Source organism: Stenella coeruleoalba, assembly GCF_951394435.1.
Source record: "Stenella coeruleoalba genome assembly, chromosome: 4".
NCBI lineage: Eukaryota > Metazoa > Chordata > Mammalia > Artiodactyla > Delphinidae > Stenella > Stenella coeruleoalba.
In genome coordinates, this window is record NC_137149.1 from 134,077,634 (window position 1) to 134,097,305 (window position 19,672).

Below are 19,672 nucleotides of genomic sequence, written 5' to 3' on the forward strand. Positions count from 1 at the left end.
CTAGTGTAACTAGTAATAATCTATGCTTTTTCCATAACTCAGTAGCATTAGCATTTACAGGAAGAGAAAGGCCATTTCTATTCACATGTTTTACTTTAATCTGATGAGATATACATTTTTTTCTGTAAAACCAGTGTCAAAGGTAATCATGAAAAGCTCCAGCATCAAAAGTAAAGGTCTACTTTTTTGATATTAGCAAAGAGAAAGAAATACATCTCACATAAAATATCAATCAAATTTAACTACCTGGAGACACACTGTAATGATTGTGTGAAAGTTAGTCCTTGATCAGTTTGAATGGAAATAGCCATACTTCTGCATCATTGCTGAGATTATAAATTACATTTGTCTTTGCCAGAAACCAGAGCATCTTTAGGGAAAGCAGTATAGTTGAACAGTTTTACACAACAGACATTTTATAAAGAACTGCTTATATGTGAGGCAAATTTAAGCACTGTAGGGGTTGAAAATACTTTCGTGGCATAGTGTCAGCCCTACTTTTATGGGAAAACTCAGTGATAAGGCCACACATGAGAGGGAAAGCTTCGAGGTAGACAGATTCATTCACTCATTCATTAGCCCATATATCTACTCACTGATTAAAAAATGTTCATTGATCACTTACTGTGTGCCAGGCACTTGCCATCATCGAGGATACAATCATGAACAAAACAGATGCTTCCTTAACTTTCAAGAAACGTACCTTTCTATGGGAATGAATGATATTAAAAAAAATAATTAAAGACTTGTTTAACTGCAAATGTAACAGTGGGTACAAAGTTAAGAGCTGTGTGTCTGAAAGCCTATTGCAAGAACAAATGGATTAAGGGAAGCTTTGAAACCCAAAGGATGAGCAAGAATTAGACAACAAAGTTAATAAGCCATGGGTCAAAATAGCTTTTTATATAGTCTAATATCCTGATAGTATTCTAGAAATGAATTAATTTTTTTATGGTTCTAGTGCCCTCAAAGGCAGCTATTATGACTGAGATTACTAGCTACCTACCCCGTCTTTATTCTTTTTCTTCCTTTCTAACAGAACCCAATTTTATTTAGAAGAACAACATTCCCAGGTAAAACAACTACTTTTTTAAAGTTCCCTTATAGCTACAGAATGGTTATTTGACACAGTTTTAACCAATGGGAAGAAAGCAAAAGTTACTGGTTTGGCTTCTAGGAAAGTTCCTCTTGGAAAGTGTTTCAGCTGTTAAACACAATTTTTGCCTTTGTCCTTTCTCTTCATTTCCGAAATGAGAATGCTACGGCTAAAATCTTGAGAACATTAGGATGAGGGTCACAATCTAAGTATGGTAAAACAGAAAGCATGAAATGGCATAGACCCCCAGTGTTACTGGGGATCCCCTAGGCTCCTGTATTCCTACTGTCAGTTTTCTTTAATTTGAGAGAATAAAAGAAAAATTAATCTGCAGATACGTAGGGTACATAGAATCCTATCTGCGGAAACCTTGCCTTCTCATCAGATGGCTTTATTCTCTTTCTGCTCTTATATTGACAAAGAAAGAAATATTCAAGTAGATACAGTATATTTGTTTAATGTGCTTTTTATATGTTTATGTGTCTATATAAACTATAAGTAATAGAAGAATTAAAAAATAGAGGATATCAATTCTAGCTAGAGTGATCAAGAATGCTTCATGGACGATGTTCCATTTTAACTGAGCTTTAAAGTTGTAAAACTGCCTTCACAATTTAAAAAGGCTTTGCATACCAAGGAGAAACTCCTGAATTTTTTCCCATAGACACTCAGGAGCCAATGAATGCTTCCAGCAGATGTCTGTCATGTTTCAGTACAATAACTTATTTGCTACTGGGATGCCAATGATTTGAGACTGAGAGACCTGAAGGTTAAAGAGGCAGTTAATACAGTTGTCAAGTAGTATTTTAGAGCACTTACCAGGATCTTTTTGGTAGTAAAGGAAAGAGAGCGTTGATTTTTAGATATGGGGGAGAAGGGTGAAGAAATGTGAGAGCCGGCTTTCTATTTTCAGGCCTGGATAGACAAGGAATTATTGTAGGCAGGTGGGAAAGGATAGATGGTTAGGTAGTTGGGGAAGGGAAGATAATGAGTTTTACCTTAAGACTACGTGAGAATAATGATGTGGAAATGTACAGCAAACAACTAGAAATTTGTGACTTAAATGTGAATTATATAATGTTATGTTGGAGAAATTAGGTGAAATTAATGCTTTTATTGCCTACATGATTTTGTCCATCAGCCGGTTTTGTTATTCTTTACTGGGCCTTGAAGTATCATGGTATAGCTGACAATTGTAGTTTCTTTCGTAAATCAGCATTAGGATAAAGGATCTCTTTCACTGTGCTGGGAGAATACAGAAAATGAAATCAATACTTCCTGTTTTTGATTATCACTTAACAATTAACATTATGTCACATCTATATTAAAATCTTTTTCTTTCTAAAGTAACATTCTTTTCTAAGTCATATATTTAAAGAGGTATATGTTTAGAATGATGAATATTAGGAATGCTGAAAAATGGCAAGGATAACACGTTTGTAATTATAATTTGCAATATGCAGAACAAAGATAATTTATCATCTGAAATGCCTTCTCTATAAATCCAAAATTAAACAACTTGGATAAACATATTGGTAAATTGCTTTAATCAAAGTTTTCTGCATATTTAGGCAAACTTCACTACATTTATGGCCTATAATTCTTTTCACCATATATATTTGATTAAAGATTTTGATTTGAAGCTTTGATTGAAAATATCCTTCAAGTCTTCTTAAGTCACTTCACTAATTTGACAAGCTTCATCATAAAAGAAGCTCTAAGTGACTTTTTAATAATTACGTATTTGGGATTTTAAACTAAAATTTTAGACCAGAATATACTTAGCTATGAAATAACAGCTAGAACAAGTTACCCCCAAATAAATAAATTTTAACCCAAATCATAGTTAATGATTTACTAAATCATGCTATCTAGCAGTGTGTGTGTGTGTGTGTGTGTGTGTGTGTGTGTGTGTGTGTTATGTGTGTATACATATATAGCTTACTGGAAGCAGAAATGGAAGAACAGTTATTTCTTGTAAGAAGTAGTTCTGGTTTAATTGCCTAGGATGTTAACTCTCGTAAAGTATATGAATTTCTCTCACATAGCTATTATTATTAGACCTGCTGTATATCGCTGTGGACTCGTCCTGCTGGTGAGAGTTTGTCTCCTAAGCACAGGAAGACTGAGATTCCACTCTGCCTTTGTGGCTCTGCAACTTCTTCATGTTGCCCTTCTGAGTTTTTGGTTGAGTGCCTGAGGTTCTCTTTTTTTCTCCCTGGAAGTCCTACCCTTTACAAATTTTCAACTTACTCTTTAGCTTCCTATGCCATTCGGGTTCAAAACTTGGTAAATATCTTGAGAAAGAGGCTTGTACTCTGTTGCCAGCCCTTGTTCTAGTGTGACTTTAGCTCCTAAGCATCAGAAGACTGCAAATTTTATTCTGTCTCTTCAACCCAGACTTCTGTTCTTTTGCCTGTTCTAGCACACAGCAAATAGTCCATCATAAAGAACCAGTAATGAATTTGGTCTCCCCTAGTCTTCAGTTCCTTATGATAGACTGTGTGCCCTTTGAAAGCTCCACTAGTTCTTCTTTTCCTTAGAACAATCTGTCTGCCTATGAAGAACCTAATCTTTAGCTCTTACCCTGACTTGCTAAATGCCCATATAGAAGAAAGCAGCCTTCAGTGTAAACTCAAATTAGAAGGGCTTTCCCCATTTTTGAATTTAGTACATAAAATCCTCTTTGCTTTCACAGATCTCTTATATCTTTGAAATTATGATTTTAACATTTTACCATTTTTGAAAAGTAAAAATGATTTATCAAAACCTACTCATTGGTGGAAGTGCTAGAATAGCCTCTTTAATTACAAATAAAACATGTTAAGACAAAATGGGATTTAGAAATAAACAGTCACTCTCACTTAATATTTTTAAAAATTAAATTTACCATAATAATATGATAATTAAAAATTTTTATGCACAGCTCCACAAATATATACAGCAAATATTGACAAAACTACAGGGAGAAACAAGTTCAAAAATAAAAATCTATTCTATTTTATTTATCTGTGTAGATCTATCTTTAAAAGACAGAATAGAGTTGACCACCTTGTGATGTTACTGATCAAGAAAAAAATGAGAAATGGCAAAAATAACAAATATCAAAAATGTAAAGAAGGACATTTCTGCAGATTCTTGAAGCAATAAACAGACAATATTTTTTCTTAATAAATTTGAAAACTCAAGACAACATGGACAACAGTCCTTACTAAAGAAAAATATAATCCAGAGTTAATATATTATCTAAAATGTCTATTTTTCAACCAAAACTCATTCGATATGCAAATATCAGGTAAGTATATTTCATACTCAGGGGGAGTATGAGAAACCTACTCTGGTAAGATTAGACATTGTATCAAACAGATGAAGATTTCAAAGCAGCCACCATAAATATATTCAAAGAATCAAGGGAACTTATGTTTAAATAACTGAAGTAAAATATACTGAGTTAGACGATAGGGAATCTCAATAAAGAAATAGAAACAAGCAGGCAAGCAAGCAAAAGAACTAAAAAAGAATTAAAGTACAATAATGCAAATGAAAAATTCACCAGCTGGACTCAATAGCAGATTTGAGATGACAGAAGACAGAATCAGTGAACTAAGTAATAGCTCGATAGAAACCATTAAATCTGAAGAAAAAAGAAAAAAAGATTGACAAAATGAACAGTTTCAGAGACCTTTGGGTCAAGGTCACATATTCCAACATATATGTAATAATAGTCTCAGAAGGGGAGGTGAGAAAGAAAGGGGCAGAAAAAACATTTGAAGAAAAGATAGCTGAAAACTTTTCAAAATTAATGAAAAACATGAATATACAAATCCAGGAAGTTCAGTGAACTGCTAAGTAATAACATAAAGATGTCTAACACTCTTAGACATACCATAGTCAAACTGCTGAAAACCAAAACAAAGAGAACATCTTGAAAGTGAAAAACAATGTATTACATACAGTGGAAATAATGTGATCATGAACTTGTCATCAGAAAAAACGGAGGCTGGAACTTCCCCGGTGGTCCAGTAATAAAGAATCTGCCTTACAATGCGGGGGGACATGGGTTCGATCCCCGGCTGGGGAACTAAGATCCCACATACCACAGGGCAACTAAGCCTGCATGCCACAACTACTGAGCTCACGTGCCTCAACTTGAGAGCCTGTGTGCCACAAACTACAGAGCCCACGCACTCTGGAACCTGCGCACCACAACTACAGAGCCCAGGCACCCTGCAGCCTACATGCCACAACTAGAGAAGAGAAAACCTGCACGCCACACCTAGAGAGAAGCCGGCACACTGCAGCAAAGAGCCCGCTTGCCTCAACGAAGATCCCGCATGCCGCAGCTAAGACCTGACGCAACCAAAAAAAAAAAAAAAAAAATACTCTTAAAAAAAAAAAGAAATAATGTAATGGAGGCCAAAAATCAGTGAAATGACATGTTCATAATGCTGAGAGAAAAGCAAGTCAACCAAGAATTCTGTATCCAGTGAAAGTATCATTAAAAAATGAAATGTGAAGTAAAGACATCCCCAAGTCCTTTACCATAGCATGGTAAAAGGAAAATTTATTTTGAGGCTAAAACTTGAGTTCAGTCTTTATTTGCATTGTGCATACATCTTGGGAGACAACTCAGTGATCAAATGCTCCATTTCTTGCTAGGCCTGGGGGGTTTAATTGTTGATGTTTGGTAATTAGAGTTTTGGAAGATAAGAGCATGCATGCAGTTTAATGTGTCCAAGGTTAGAGAGTTTATGAAATTTCATATGTCAAAATGGCAGGGAACAGGGATGGGAAAAATACTGAAATTTTTGAAATGAGGAGCTGGTCTTTGGGGCTCGAGGTCAGTTAGGCTTGGATTTTAAGTGGTTAATATAAGGGTTCTGGGCGTGGGGAATTGTGCATGGGCTTCAACTCAATTTAACATGGTTAAATAAAACCACAAAGTATGGGAAAAGGTTTTTCCAAAATACAAACAGGGTGACCTGCCTTCCTTTGAAGTTGGTTGCCACCAGTGATTTTTTTTTTTTTACTGCCTGATTCACTGTCTTCATGTGATTCCCAGCAACTTAACTACTTTGGATTTTGTTGTTATTGTTTGTTTGTTTGGGGCTTAAAATACTAGGAGCTTTGCTTTCAAATATCCTGTTGGTATCTTTCTGCAGGGAAAGGAGATATCACTGAGGGTTTCATGTAGTCCCACAACTAATAGAAATAATAATGCTAATAATGATGATAATGGCAATGAAAGCAAATACTAGTGCATGTATCAGGTATGTTGATCTAAACAAATAGACTGCCAGATATTTCTCCAGCTAAGATGAGTTTATCTGAGATCAGCAGAGAATTGCAGTTTGGTGTCTGCAACCATGGTGAGCCATGTGCAACTCCCTGCAGGGCAAGGGAAGGAGAACACTTTTACAGAAAGGAAAAGGGAAGTTAGGAGGGCTATAGAAAACAGAGTCCATGGCATTTCGTTGGCTGAGTCCTTGCCAGGAAAGAAGAGGGTCTTTCTTCTTCCTGTTGGGCTCTGCTGTTGTCCCATGGTTTGAGAGCTCTCCCTCCTGATCTTCTGACTATATTTAATTGAGGTTTTTGTTTATTAATTTTTTATAGATACCATTCTAAGAATTTCGCATACATCAATTATTTTAATTCTATGATTATTTATGTCATTTTTAGGTAGGGCCCTGGTTTTCCAGACGAAGAGGTCAAGACACCTTAGACTTAACTTTAATTTGCATTGAGACATAGGTTTTATTTCATCATTTTATGGCATTTTCCCTCAGTCTCTAATTGCTCTTTCAGGTTGTCCTCTCACTGTTGCCTCTGGGAACATAACTGCTAGCTCTATGAGTGCCATCACTAGAATAGAATTTTTTTTAAATTCAGCTTCTTTAATCTAAAAAATAAATCTAAAGTGGAATTTTTAATGTTCTGTGTCTTTTTGAATAACTGGCTGCCAGTTGAAAGGCTGGCATTTGAGCCTGTGACCTAGATTCATATCCTAGGTTTTTAAAGTTAGACCAGGAAGATAAGACTCAGGTAATTTTGGCTTTTATGCTGGGACTCAGATTTTGCTGCAAAGCGTGTGGAATTTCCCAAACACAGGAACAGGATTCAAGTACTGGGTTTAAAAAAAAGGATGAGAAATGACTATTATATCCACTCATCATGTGCCTTCTCTGTGATGTACAAAGGATCACCAACAGAAATTTGATGATCTTATCTATACATACTATTTTTCCCTGAAATGGTGTGTAAAGTACTATATATAGGTATTGTTTAAGTTATTGCTTTTAAACAGGGTTTCAGATTTGTCTTACTAATCCTAGGAATTAATTAATGCCTAGAAAATTTATTTGACATATTAATCTCTTGGTCAGATAAAATGAGAGTTGAAGATGAGTAAGAAGAGCCCAGAAACATCAGTGAAGGACACAGGTAGGGAATAAGTTTTCAGAGAAGCATAAAAATGCTATAAAAAGATGTGGTCATGATGAGGGTAGTATATTTTCACTTGGTAGAGGAGCCAGTGAATGCAATGAAATTTAGGGTAGCTAGTTTGATGAAGTTTTCTAGAGGGGAACACACTATTGTTGAAGAAAACTGATCACTTGTGCAGTTACTTACTTTTTCTTCGAGGCATTAAAAAAGAAAAAAAAAAAAAAAGGTTCCTATGTGGCAGCAGCCAAACCCGTCAGTCATATCTAGGCTAGGCACTGGAAGAGGGACTAGGTGGTGACTCCAGGCAGGGTGCTAAGGGAAGCAAGAACAATAACAACTTCTGATAAAAAATGAAAATGCATAGTAGGGATAATCAAGATCTTTGTAAAGCTTTCCTAAATACTCAGAGTACATTGTACTCATGATTTCTTTGTGCCTTTTTGCTCTCTTGTACTTTCCTTTCACATACCACAGAAGCAGCCCCGAAAGATCCAAAAGTCATCTTTGGAGCTATTGCTTCTAGTGCTTATCCTCCGCCTGCCTTTACTAAATGTACTCCTAATGCAGACAAGAAGCAAACAGCTGTTGACATTTCTTAGTTGACTTATAGATTGTGGCCTTTGTGTTTGACACAGTACTTAAACCAGAAATATGAGGTTTCATGTGAGAATCTCCTCTGCTAGTCATGATCAGTACTTTTACTGTATTTAGTGATTCTTTGGAAGTGGGAGATAATGTTGTTGGCTTGTGCTTGAGGGTGATAATAGGGATATAAGGAACAAGAGAAAGTATGTTTTATAAAGTATGGCTCCTAGATGGACTTCAAAAGTTTGCTTTCTCAGTATCCAAATTTTTTTGAATTATTTGAAACATTAAAATTCTTCTCTGTTGGTCTAGACCCTGATTGTTCAGTCTTGTTTTTTACGTTGAAATTAGCTTTTGTAGAATAGTAAGATTAGCTAACCCTTTTGTAGAATCAGGAACTAATCTAAGTATTTTACTTGTTTTAACTCATTTAATCCTCACAGCAACCCAATGACATATGATATAAATTTTATAGTTTCCCCACTTACAGATGAGGACGCTGGGGATCACAGAGGTTAAGCAGCTCTCTTAGGGTCCCACAGCAAGTAAGGAGCAGACATGTGGAACCAAAGAAGTCTAGTGCTAGAGTCTCTAACCTTAGCCACAATACAAGTCTCCTGCCTGCCAGAAAATCATTAAAACTTAAGAAATTTGGTCTTTATACATAATACAGATGAACAGATTTGTTATATATATAATATGCTATGTTTTAAAATAATTTGAAGAAAATGAGTTTTATAAATTTCCATTGAGGTAATTAGCTAATGGTTTCCAGGCATTAATTGTGCAACAAATATATGATATTTTTGATTTAATTTAGTTTAGAATTATTATTGTGATTATTAATATCCGTGTGGTTTATGTTGATTAAAAATGTTAATGTAACTGTAGAGCACGTAAAGAGCCATAAGTGATGAAAGGGGAAGCCTTTTAACTTAATTGAAATCTATTAAAATGAAATAAGCAGTCTCATTTGTAGAATAAGTAAGGTGTGCTCACATAGGACAGTTAAGCAGGAATAGTTTTGCTGCTTAAGAAAACAAGTAATCACTGCTCTCATTTCTGTATAAAATTTGATTTTCATTATGAAATTTGAAAATTAGAGTTTGATCTATATTATGAAGGCTATTTTTTTAAGAATGTGAACCTATACTTCATAATTCTGTTTATTTTATCTTAAATTTTTACAAGTTAATTTAAGGAGGGCATAGATTTAGGGATACTCTTTTAAATTTCTACTTTTAATGGTTAATTAAAGAAAATTTTCATATTTTCTATTATCATTGCTTAGTGTGACATATGCTATATCTTTTTGGAAATTTTCTATATGTTTATGCTAGTCCATTGAAATTTGTTTCAGTATGTTCCAGCACCAGGCACCTATGATGTTCAAAAATCATATGAGATGTCTCAAGTTCAACATAAATACATGCCACCTCGTAGTTTGGTGGCCAGAATAAAACATGCCTCGTTTCTTAGCACAACTCGTTGGTGCCTGGACAAAGTGAATGATGGGCCAGGTAAGTATAGACTGTCTTTTTAAAGAAATGGAAACAAAATCTAAAGTTTCCTTATTAAAATAGACAATTGTAAACATACATTTATCATGTCTCTTTTAAGTGTGCAGGACAAAAAAATAACCACTTATTTAGTGAAAGATTTTAGATGTTTTTTCAACTGTAAGAAGATTTGTTTGGAGTTTTATGTCTTTTAATTTTACCAAAGACAATTTTACTAATTTTATTAAAGCTAATAAGTCATATCCTATTAGAGAAAAAAACCAAACTCTTAATATGCTATAGTTATTAGAGGAGAAATAACTACTGATGTGGAAGATCAGTTGTATACAAGATATATATCATGCCAGTCTCATGGAATTACTTTAATTTTCCTCAAGTATTAAGAAAGCAGCTATATAAAAGGTAAACATTTATTTGAGGGGTTGAAATTCCAAAAATAATTTTGATTTTTAAAATTGGGATTAGTTCATCTACTAGTAATGGCATTTTTATACTAAAATAGAATGAAATAACTTTCCCTGATAATGAAAATGAACCGGTAAGTAGATTATTTCACACAAGAGAATTAGATAAAGAATGGGAACAAGAGTTTTCAACAGCAATTTACAAATGTATTGCCATTAAGTAACCAAACTGTTGTAATGGATCTTTATGAGACTATGAAGAGAAAAAATGAAACAGAATGGAGTTTTTAATGAAAAATCAAAGCGGGAGAATACGATGGGTCAAGCAAATAAGAATACTTGGGAGACTCTGAGATCCAGAGAGACTTGCTTTATTTTTCACTGTCTTTCAGGAATCAAGTATATTACCAACTTAAAGGTCCATTTTAAGTCCAAATTTAGCTTTTCTTATTTTCTTTTTCTTCTCTTGGGTTATTGTACCATTGTTGATTTTGTCAGGTTTTAGCTTTGTTTTGAAGTAGAATTCAAATTCCTTTACTATTGTCTCTGACCACACTCGTTATGTGGTCACCCAGAAATGGTGCAGGGAAATTAGTTCTTTGAAGTTTAGGTACTATCACTGTCGCTGTGACCAAGCACGATCAATCAGGTAACAAATATCTATTGCAGAGTCTCTTAAAGTAGATTAGATTGATCTTCATATTTTCTGAAGATTTTTTTTCTCTTTGCCTTTACTCTTACCTCCATAAAAATTATTATAGATGCAATGCATAATAAGATCTTCAGTTAAGTTCCAGGATTGGCACTCTGACTTTTCATTGCTTCAGTATTTAGCCTAGGGCAAGTAAATTCACTAATTGTTTCATTAGTTTCTATTTTACAAAAGTGAGATAATATTTGCCACCTACTTGGCTTTCATGAGAATACTAAAGATTAATAAGACTGTATTTCAAAGTCATTTTCAGAACCGCTGAAGCTCCTTAGAAGTATAAAATCTTATTATAATGTGAAACATGTTTCTTCTTAATGCCAAGCCAACACTAGCTTCTGAAAGAATTTGGGACAGGGAAATATCTTCATTATGAAGACAGTTATTATTTGGAAGTCAAAGACATATGGACTGTCAAAGTCACTATACAACTGTAAATTAGCCAGCTTGCTAAATGAAAAGAGTTTATCATAATAAGCCAATACTTCATTAAGTTTGCCATCCTGCATCTTAAAGTAGCCTATAATTCAGATAAATGATAGCAGAAATCCCACATGCCTCTATAATCAACACATTAGAAAAAAACATATGGATTTCTAAAGCTATTACCTGATGAGATGATTATGAAATCTGATTTCCTCTGACATATGTAGATACTGTGATAATTATAGGATTCATTCATTTGAACTTAATCTGCTATCTTAAGGTATACAGTCCAAAATATGTCTCTAACATAGATTTAATAGGTGACCAGGGCCAATTTAATTAATATCCATGCTTTGTTTTGGTAGTTGAAGATTAACTTCTATTTGTCCTGTTACATTGATCCAATCAAGGAAAAGAAGTCAGGTGTGATACTATCAACTCTCTAAATAAATTCCTCTTTTTTTTGTTAATTTTCATTTAGGTTAGGTTTTTTATCGATCAATATGACAAAAAATTCTTGATTCTAAAATGAGAATAGGGCTTCCCTGGTGGCATAGTGATTAAGAATCCACCTGCCAATCCAGGGAACATGGGCTTGAGCCCTGGTCTGGGAAGATCCCACATGCCGCCGAGCAACTAAGCCGGTGTGCTACAACTACTGAGCCTGTGCTCTAGAGCCCACGAGCCACAACTACTGAGCCTGTGTGCCACAACTACTGAAGCCCGCACACCTAGAGCCCGTGCTCCACAACATGACAAGCCACCACAATGAGAAGCCCGTGCACCACAACAAAGAGTAGCCCCCACTCACCACAACTAGAGGAAGCCCGTGCACAGCAATGAAGACCCAATGCAGCCATAAATAAATAAATAAATAAATAAATAAATAAATAAATAAATAAATAAAATGAGAATAGCCCATTTATATTTACAGTTCTTAATACCATTTAACTTTTGCTGGGTACAACTAGTATGTTAAGTCTTTTGATTTTTTAAAAAAATCATTGTTATATAATCAAAAGGTACAGTGATAATAGTTCTGTTGGTTATACGCTTTGTGTCAATGTTTATCCTATGAATGATCTCCTTTACTATCATATCTTCTTAGAAATAAAATAAGAAAATAGTGGGTTTTTTTAACCCTATTATTTGTCATTTAAATATCGGTAATTTTGTTAAACCTTAATACTGGTGAGAAGAGCCTTTTTGGGTTTTATGTCAAATTATTTACAAGCCAGATAAAATTATTTTCTGTTATTATGTGTGTGTGCATGTATATATATGAAGCTATAAGATTGTTTGAATTAATTTGCAGAGCTTGATATGCTTATTTGTTCCTTGAGTCATGACATAACTAAGAAGAATTGAGTGCTTTGCCTTACAGAACTTAAAGAACATGTATATTGTTATCTTTCTACCTAGAATAGAATAATAGGCAAGTTAAAATTGATTACTGACTGTCGTATATTTGTAGGTAACAGTGTCAAGAACTGAGGTTGATAAATGACCTAAGTTATGAGTTTGGTTGATATACAAATAGTATTCTTCTCATGAGACTCATATACTTAATAGGACATTCAATCACTCAACATTTTATAGCTGTGTATTTATTTCAAATTGTCTGAGAACTTTTATTAACAGTATTGAGGTGATTTTATTTTATTCAAATGAAGTCTTTGCAGACATTTAAGAAGTATAAAACTCATTTTCATTAGTCTAAAGAGGGAAGTAGTATATTTGCAATCAGTATACCATATGCCATTAAATGTTGTGTAACCAATAAAAACACATTTGAATCATTTAATGAAGGAATTATTAAATGAGGTCTGTCACATTTTAAGCAATCTACTCTTATGCACCAAGTTGTTTTTTTTTTTTAACATCTTTATTGGAGTATAATTGCTTTACAATGGTGTGTTAGTTTCTGCTTTATAACAAAGTGAATCAGTTATACATATACATATATCCCCATATCTCTTCCCACTTGCGTCTCCCTCTCTCACACCCTCCCTATCCCACCCCTCTAGGTGGTCACAAAGCACCCAGCTGATCTCCTTGTGCTATGCGGCTGCTTCCCACTAGCTAGCTGTTTTACATTTGGTAGTGTATATATGTAAATGCCACTCTCTCACTTTGTCCCAGCTTACCTTTCCTCCTCCCTGTGTCCTCAAGTCCATTCTCTAGTAGGTCTGCATCTTTATTCCCATCTTACCCCTAGGTTCTTCGTAACCATTTTTTTCCTTTAGATTCCATATATATGTGTTAGCATATAGTATTTGTTTTTCTCTTTCTGACTTACTTCACTCTGTATGACAGACTCTAGGTCCATCCACCTGAATACAAATAACTCAATTTCATTTCGTTTTATGGCTGAGTAATATCCCATTGTATATATGTGCCACATCTTGTTTACCCATTCATCTGTCGATGCACACTTAGGTTGCTTCCATGTCCTGGCCATTGTAAATAGAGCTGCAGTGAACATTGTATGCACCAAGTTTTAATTCATGGACACGTAAATGACTTTGTGATTGATCTAGCTCAGGTAAAGTAAAATTGTTAAGTGGAAAAGAATTAAACATTATCTCTCATAGTGATCTGTTTTTGGACATTTAGAGGAGAAAAATACTCAGCAAATTTGAAAAGAAAATGAAGAAAACTTTGAGAGTGTGGAAAATTGGGCACTCTCCTACATTGTGGTGGAAGTATAAGTTGATATCAGTGATTGTCAAGGGCAGCCTGAGAATGTTTCAAATATACATGCCATTTAACCCTAAAATTCTCCTTCTGGGATTACCCTAAAAAATAATTAATAGTGTGTCCAAAGTTTTAAGCATCAAGTATATTCATCCAAGAATACTAATAATGAAGTTTTTAAGGTTCTAAATGAAAGAAAAATGGGGTTTAGTTAACGCTGATGTAAAAACTGAAGAGTCCTGTGAAAAATTTTAAAATGGTATATATTGCTTAAACCTGATAACAAGATAGGATTCATTTGACTAATCATTTAACCAATCATTTAACAAATATGCACTGAGAGTTTCTTATGTATTAGCAGTGTTCCAGGGACTTGTGATAGAGCAGTGAACAAAATATAAATGTTGTTTCATAGAGCAAAGTTTTAGGATGGAGACATTTAATAAATGAATGAAGAAATAGACCAATAGATTGATAGATGAGGGAAGGAAGCGAAAGAAAAAGAATGAATACTAGGTGGCTATAAATGCTATGGAGAAAAATAAGAGAAAAGGAGGATTGGGAGTTCATTGTGCGTTCTGCATCAATTTCAAAAATGTTATCGGTGAAGACCTCACTTAGAAAATGATCTGTGATTAAATAGCCTTAGGGTGGTAAAAGATTGTGTTTTGCTTTTTAATTTTTAATTATTTTCTCTATATGAACATACAGTGCTTTAAAGTAAGTAAAAATGATTTTAATATTTTTAAATAGAAAACAGTTGAAGTTTAAAGCATAATTTTAATTAAAATCAAATATTTAAGTGAATGATTAAGCAATACATAGCATATAATACAACATTTGTAGGCTGAACATAACAGGTACTGAGACTTATTTTATGTAGAAAGTATAGATCATTTCTAATGAAAATAACATTGTGATTTCTGCATCACATTCCCACAGGAAATTATTTTAGGAAACAAATATAATTTATCTTAGAAGTTAATTGAACATATCCCATGAAGATATTTTTGTTCACTTTTCAATAAACATAAGCAATACCTTTGATATAAAAATCAGTGTAGTGTGAAAACTAATTATTTATTCTATTTTCTCAGTGGCTTGTAATATTATAGATTCAGAAATACTATGGAATTTATGAAAATGCAGTTCATCCCACTTGCCGAGTGCTGTTAACCTATTGCAATAAATATGTAATTTTTTTGGTTGTTTTTCTTTAGCTTCCAGAAATGCTTTTGGGCTGTTAAAATGCAAGATAATTCTGAGTATAGGCAAAAATTGATCAGTTTTGGAGACTGGTTGATTTTATATCATTATTAAGAATGGTGGAAATTTTATTATTGAAAATGAGCTAACTTTATTAGTTTTCAATCTCAAGTTATTTTTGTTTGGGTACTTCATATATATTTAAAGTAAATTCTTATTTATACATAATTTGAGAAAGTTCAATTTATTAATAAGTATGTCATGGGTAAAATTACCCTAAATGTAATATACAGAATACTAGTTTTCTGAGTTATTCACTTTTTGTGTAGAAAAGAATCTTTGAAGACTATGGGAAAAGCTTAATCTGAGGAGAGATCGACTATGTTGGGTGGGGTGGGGGGCAGGAAAGAACTGATGCAAAATATTTTAGAATATAAAGAATAACAGAATCAAAGTCTGAGGTAGAGTGGTAGCCTTAAAACAGAAAATGGACTTTGTTTATTGAGGGGGGAGGTAAGTTGTAAAGAATAACTGAAAATGTATAGATTTTATATAGAGACATAATACAGGTATACTTCTTTTTTCTGTACTTTGCATTATTGCACTTGGCAGAAACTGCATTTTTCACAGATTGAAGTTTTGTGGTAACCCTGTGTCGAGCAAGACTATCCATACCATTTTTCCAACAGCATTTGCTCACTTCCTGTCTCTGTGTCACATTTTGGCAATTGCAATATTTCAAGATTTTTCATTACTATTATATTTGTTATGGTGATTGTAGTCAGTGATCTTTGATGTTATTATTGTAATTGTTTGGGGGCACCATCAACTGCACCATATAAGATGGCAAACTTAACTGGTAAATTATGTGTTCTGACTTCTCCACCGACTTGCAGTTCCCTATCTCTCTCCCCCTTTCCTCCCTATTCCCTGATTCACAACAATATTGAAACGAGGCCAATTAATAACCCTACAATGACCTATAAGTGTTCAAGTAAAAGGAAATATTGCATCTCTCACTTTAAATCAAAAGCTAGAAATGATCAAGTTTAGTGAGAAAGGCATGTTTGAAAGCTGAGATAGGCTGAAAGCTAGGCCTCTTCCACAAGTTAGCCAAGTCGTGAATGCAAAGAAAAGGTTCTTAAAAGAGATTAAAAGTGCTACTCCAGTGAACACACCAATGTTAAGAAGGCTAAACATCCTTACTGCTGATATGGAGAAAGTTTTGGTGGTCTAGATAGAAAATCAAACCAGCTACGACATTGCATTAAGCCTAAGCCTAATCCAGAACAAGGCCCTTACTCTCTTTAATCCTCTGAAGGCTGAGAGAGGTAAGGAAGCTGCAGAAGAAAAGTTTGAAGCTAGAAGAGGTTTGTCGATGTGGTTTAAGGAGAGAAGGCATCTCTGTAACATAAAAGTTCAAGGTGAAGCAACAAGTAGAAGTTTCAGCAAGTTATCCGGAAAACATAGCTAAGATAATTAGTGAAGGTGCCTACACAGAACAACAGGTTTTCAATGTAGACAAAACAGCGCTCTATTGAAAGAAGATGCCATCTAGGACTTTCATAGGTAGAGCGAAGTCAGTGCCTGGCTCCAAAACTTCAAAGAGCAGGCTGACTCTTGTTAGGGGCTAATGCAGCTGGTGACTAAGTTGTACCCAATACTCATTTACCTTTCCAAAAACCCTAGGGCCCTTAGGAATTATGCTATATCTATTCTGCCTGTGCTCTATAAATGGAATAACAAAGCCTAGATGACTGCATATCTGTTAACAACGTGGCTTGCTGAACATTTGAAGCCCACTGCTGAGACCTACTGCTCAGAAAGAAAAGATTCCTTTCAAAATATTACTGCTCGTTGACAATGTACCTGGTCACCCAAGAGCTCTGATGGAGATGTTCAATGAAATTAATGATGTTTTAAGCCTGCTAATACAACATTAATTCTACAGCCCATGGATCAAGGAGTAATTTTGAGTTTCAAGTCTTATTATTTAAGAAATACATTTCATAAGGACCTAGCTGCCATAGGTAGTGATTCTTCTGATGGATCTGAACGAAGTCAACTAAAAACCTTCTGGAAGGGATTCATCATCCTAAATACCAGTAAGAACATTTGTGATTCATGGGAAGAGGTGAAAACATCAACCTTAACAGGAGTTTGTAAGACCTTGATTTCAACCCTCAGGATGACTTTGAGGGGTTCAAGACTTCAGTGGAGGAAGGAACTGCAGTCATGGTAGCAATAGTAAAAGAACTAGAATTAGAAATGGAGCCTGAAGATGTGACTGAATTGCTGCAATTTCATGATAAATATTTAACACATGAGGAGTTGCTTCATACGAATGAACACAGAAAGTGTTTTTTTTAAAAGATGGAATCTACTCCTGGTGAAGATGCTGTGAAAATTATTGAAAGGATTTTGAATATTACATAAACTTATTTGATAAAGTAGCAGCAAGGTTTGAGAGGATTGACCCCAATTTTGAAAGAGGTTCTACTGTGGGTAAAATGCTATCAAACAGCCTTGCATGGTGTAGAGAAATCATTCATGAAAGGTAGAATCAATCTATATGCCAGAATTCATTGTTGTCTTATGTTAAGAAATTGCTGCAGCCACCCCAATCTTTAGCACCCACCACCCTGATCAGTCAGCAGCGTCAACATTGAGGCAAGACCCTCTACCAGCAGAAAGATTACAACTTGCTGAAGGCTCAGATGATGGTTTAGCAGTTTTTAGTGATAAAGACTTTTTTAGTTAAGATATGTGCATTCTTTTAGACATAATGCTACTGCACTCTTAACAGACTACAGTGTAACATAAGCATAACTTTATATGCACTGGGAAACCAAAAAATTTGTGTGACTCACTTTATCAAGATATTCTTTTATTGCAGTGTTCTGGAGCTAAACCCACAATATCTCTGAGGTATGCTTGTATATAGAGGAGAGCTTATCTCAAACATCTTGTAAGTTTGGCATTGTATAATGGAATGAATTATAAATTGATAAAACAAAAAGTCCACATGGTTTTAAACATTATTATGTCAACTTGAACTAAGAGGAATGGACACAATATATAAAATAAAAAGACTCGGACTCTTGAATTTCTGTAGGTAGGAAGTTGGCTGAAAAAACTACCTAGTTGCAAACATGGGTTACTTTTTATGGAAAAGGAAGGATAACTTAGAGGACGGAACCAAGAACCCACAGAATGGAGTTGTTGAACATACTATACTGAACAACTCCTTGGAAGTAGGACTGAACCCTCATCTATGAACTGGCAACTTGTGCCCAGCTGGATTTGAAATGCTGTGCAACTGTAAGTGCTATGCCTCTCCTGTTTCCCCCCCTTTGAACAGATGTGTTTTAGCATTTATTTTTTGACTGTTATACCATTAGCCTGATAATTTGTCTCTTTAGTTGAAGGTCTTTAGATTGAAAGGAACAGTATTCAAAAGGATGCACCAGAAGAACTACAACAGGGGAGTCTCATTCACATCTGAACTAGAATTAGATGACAAGACCCTGGACTTTGAGTTAATGCCATAATGGGATGAAATCTTGGAGTCTTCAGAGCAGGATTGCTTGAGTTTTGCATGTGGGAGACGTGAAATCTTGTGGCTGGAGAGTGGACAGTAACAGAATGTGTTTTCCAAAGATATTTGCCACTGGATATTTCATCCTCTGTGTTCTTCACACAGCGCAGTGTTGACACTGCTCTCATTGGGTATTGGAGTTTATTTCTGGTTTCCTAGTGGACTTTTGGTACTACCTTGACCAATAGAGTATGGCGGAACAGTTGCTATGTGACTTCTGAGGCTAAATCATAAAAATTTCTTGCACTTCTGGATGGTCCTCTTGGAATGCCCCCCTTGAATGTAGCCACCATGCTGTGCAAAAGCCAATCAACCAGGGAGAGGCCCATGAAGAGGAACAGGGAGCCTCAGTCCTCTTCCTGGGAGAGCCCCAGCCAGCACCCAGCACCCAGCACCCAGCACAGACTTGCCAGCCATGGAAGTGAGCAGCAGTGGGAGTGGAGCCTCCAGCCTTCAGTCAAGTGCCCCAGATGACAATCTGTATGGCCAAGATGAGGCTTTCTCTCTGAGGCATGTCCAAAGTGCAAATTTATGAACAAAATAAGTGACTATTGTCATTTTAAGCCATTAGTTTTGGAGACTAGTTCTTTATGCAGCAATAGATAACCAGAACAAATTCTAAACAAAGAAAAAAGACAAGTGAAAGCAGACATAGTTGAAAGTAAAAATATGGAATAATTGGACTGGCGGGCAAAACAAGACTACAGTATAAGTTCTTCTTAAAAAAATTTTCTTGAAGTACAGTTGATTTACAATGTTGTGTTAATTTCTACTGTACAGCAAAGTGATTCAGTTATATATTCTTTCTCATATTCTTTTCCATTATGGTTTATCACAGGTTATTGAATATAGTTCCCTGTGATATACATGGTACTTTAAGTATATAAAGTACCTTGTTCTTTATCCACCCTATATGTAATAGTTTGCATCTGCTAATCCCAAACTCCCAGTTCTTTCCTCCCCCAACCCCTGCCTCCCTTGGCAACT

General features: G+C 34.9%; 1 protein-coding gene across 1 annotated transcript in view; it reads left to right on the forward strand.

Moving 5' to 3' along the window:
- Positions 1–19,672, forward strand: part of STPG2 (sperm tail PG-rich repeat containing 2) — a gene marked incomplete at its 3' end in the record, with an annotated part of 260,635 nt that overhangs the window by 144,135 nt on the left and 96,828 nt on the right. The window contains 1 exon segment of the mRNA XM_079920598.1: positions 9,486–9,645. Coding sequence (XP_079776724.1) covers positions 9,486–9,645 — 160 coding nt within the window.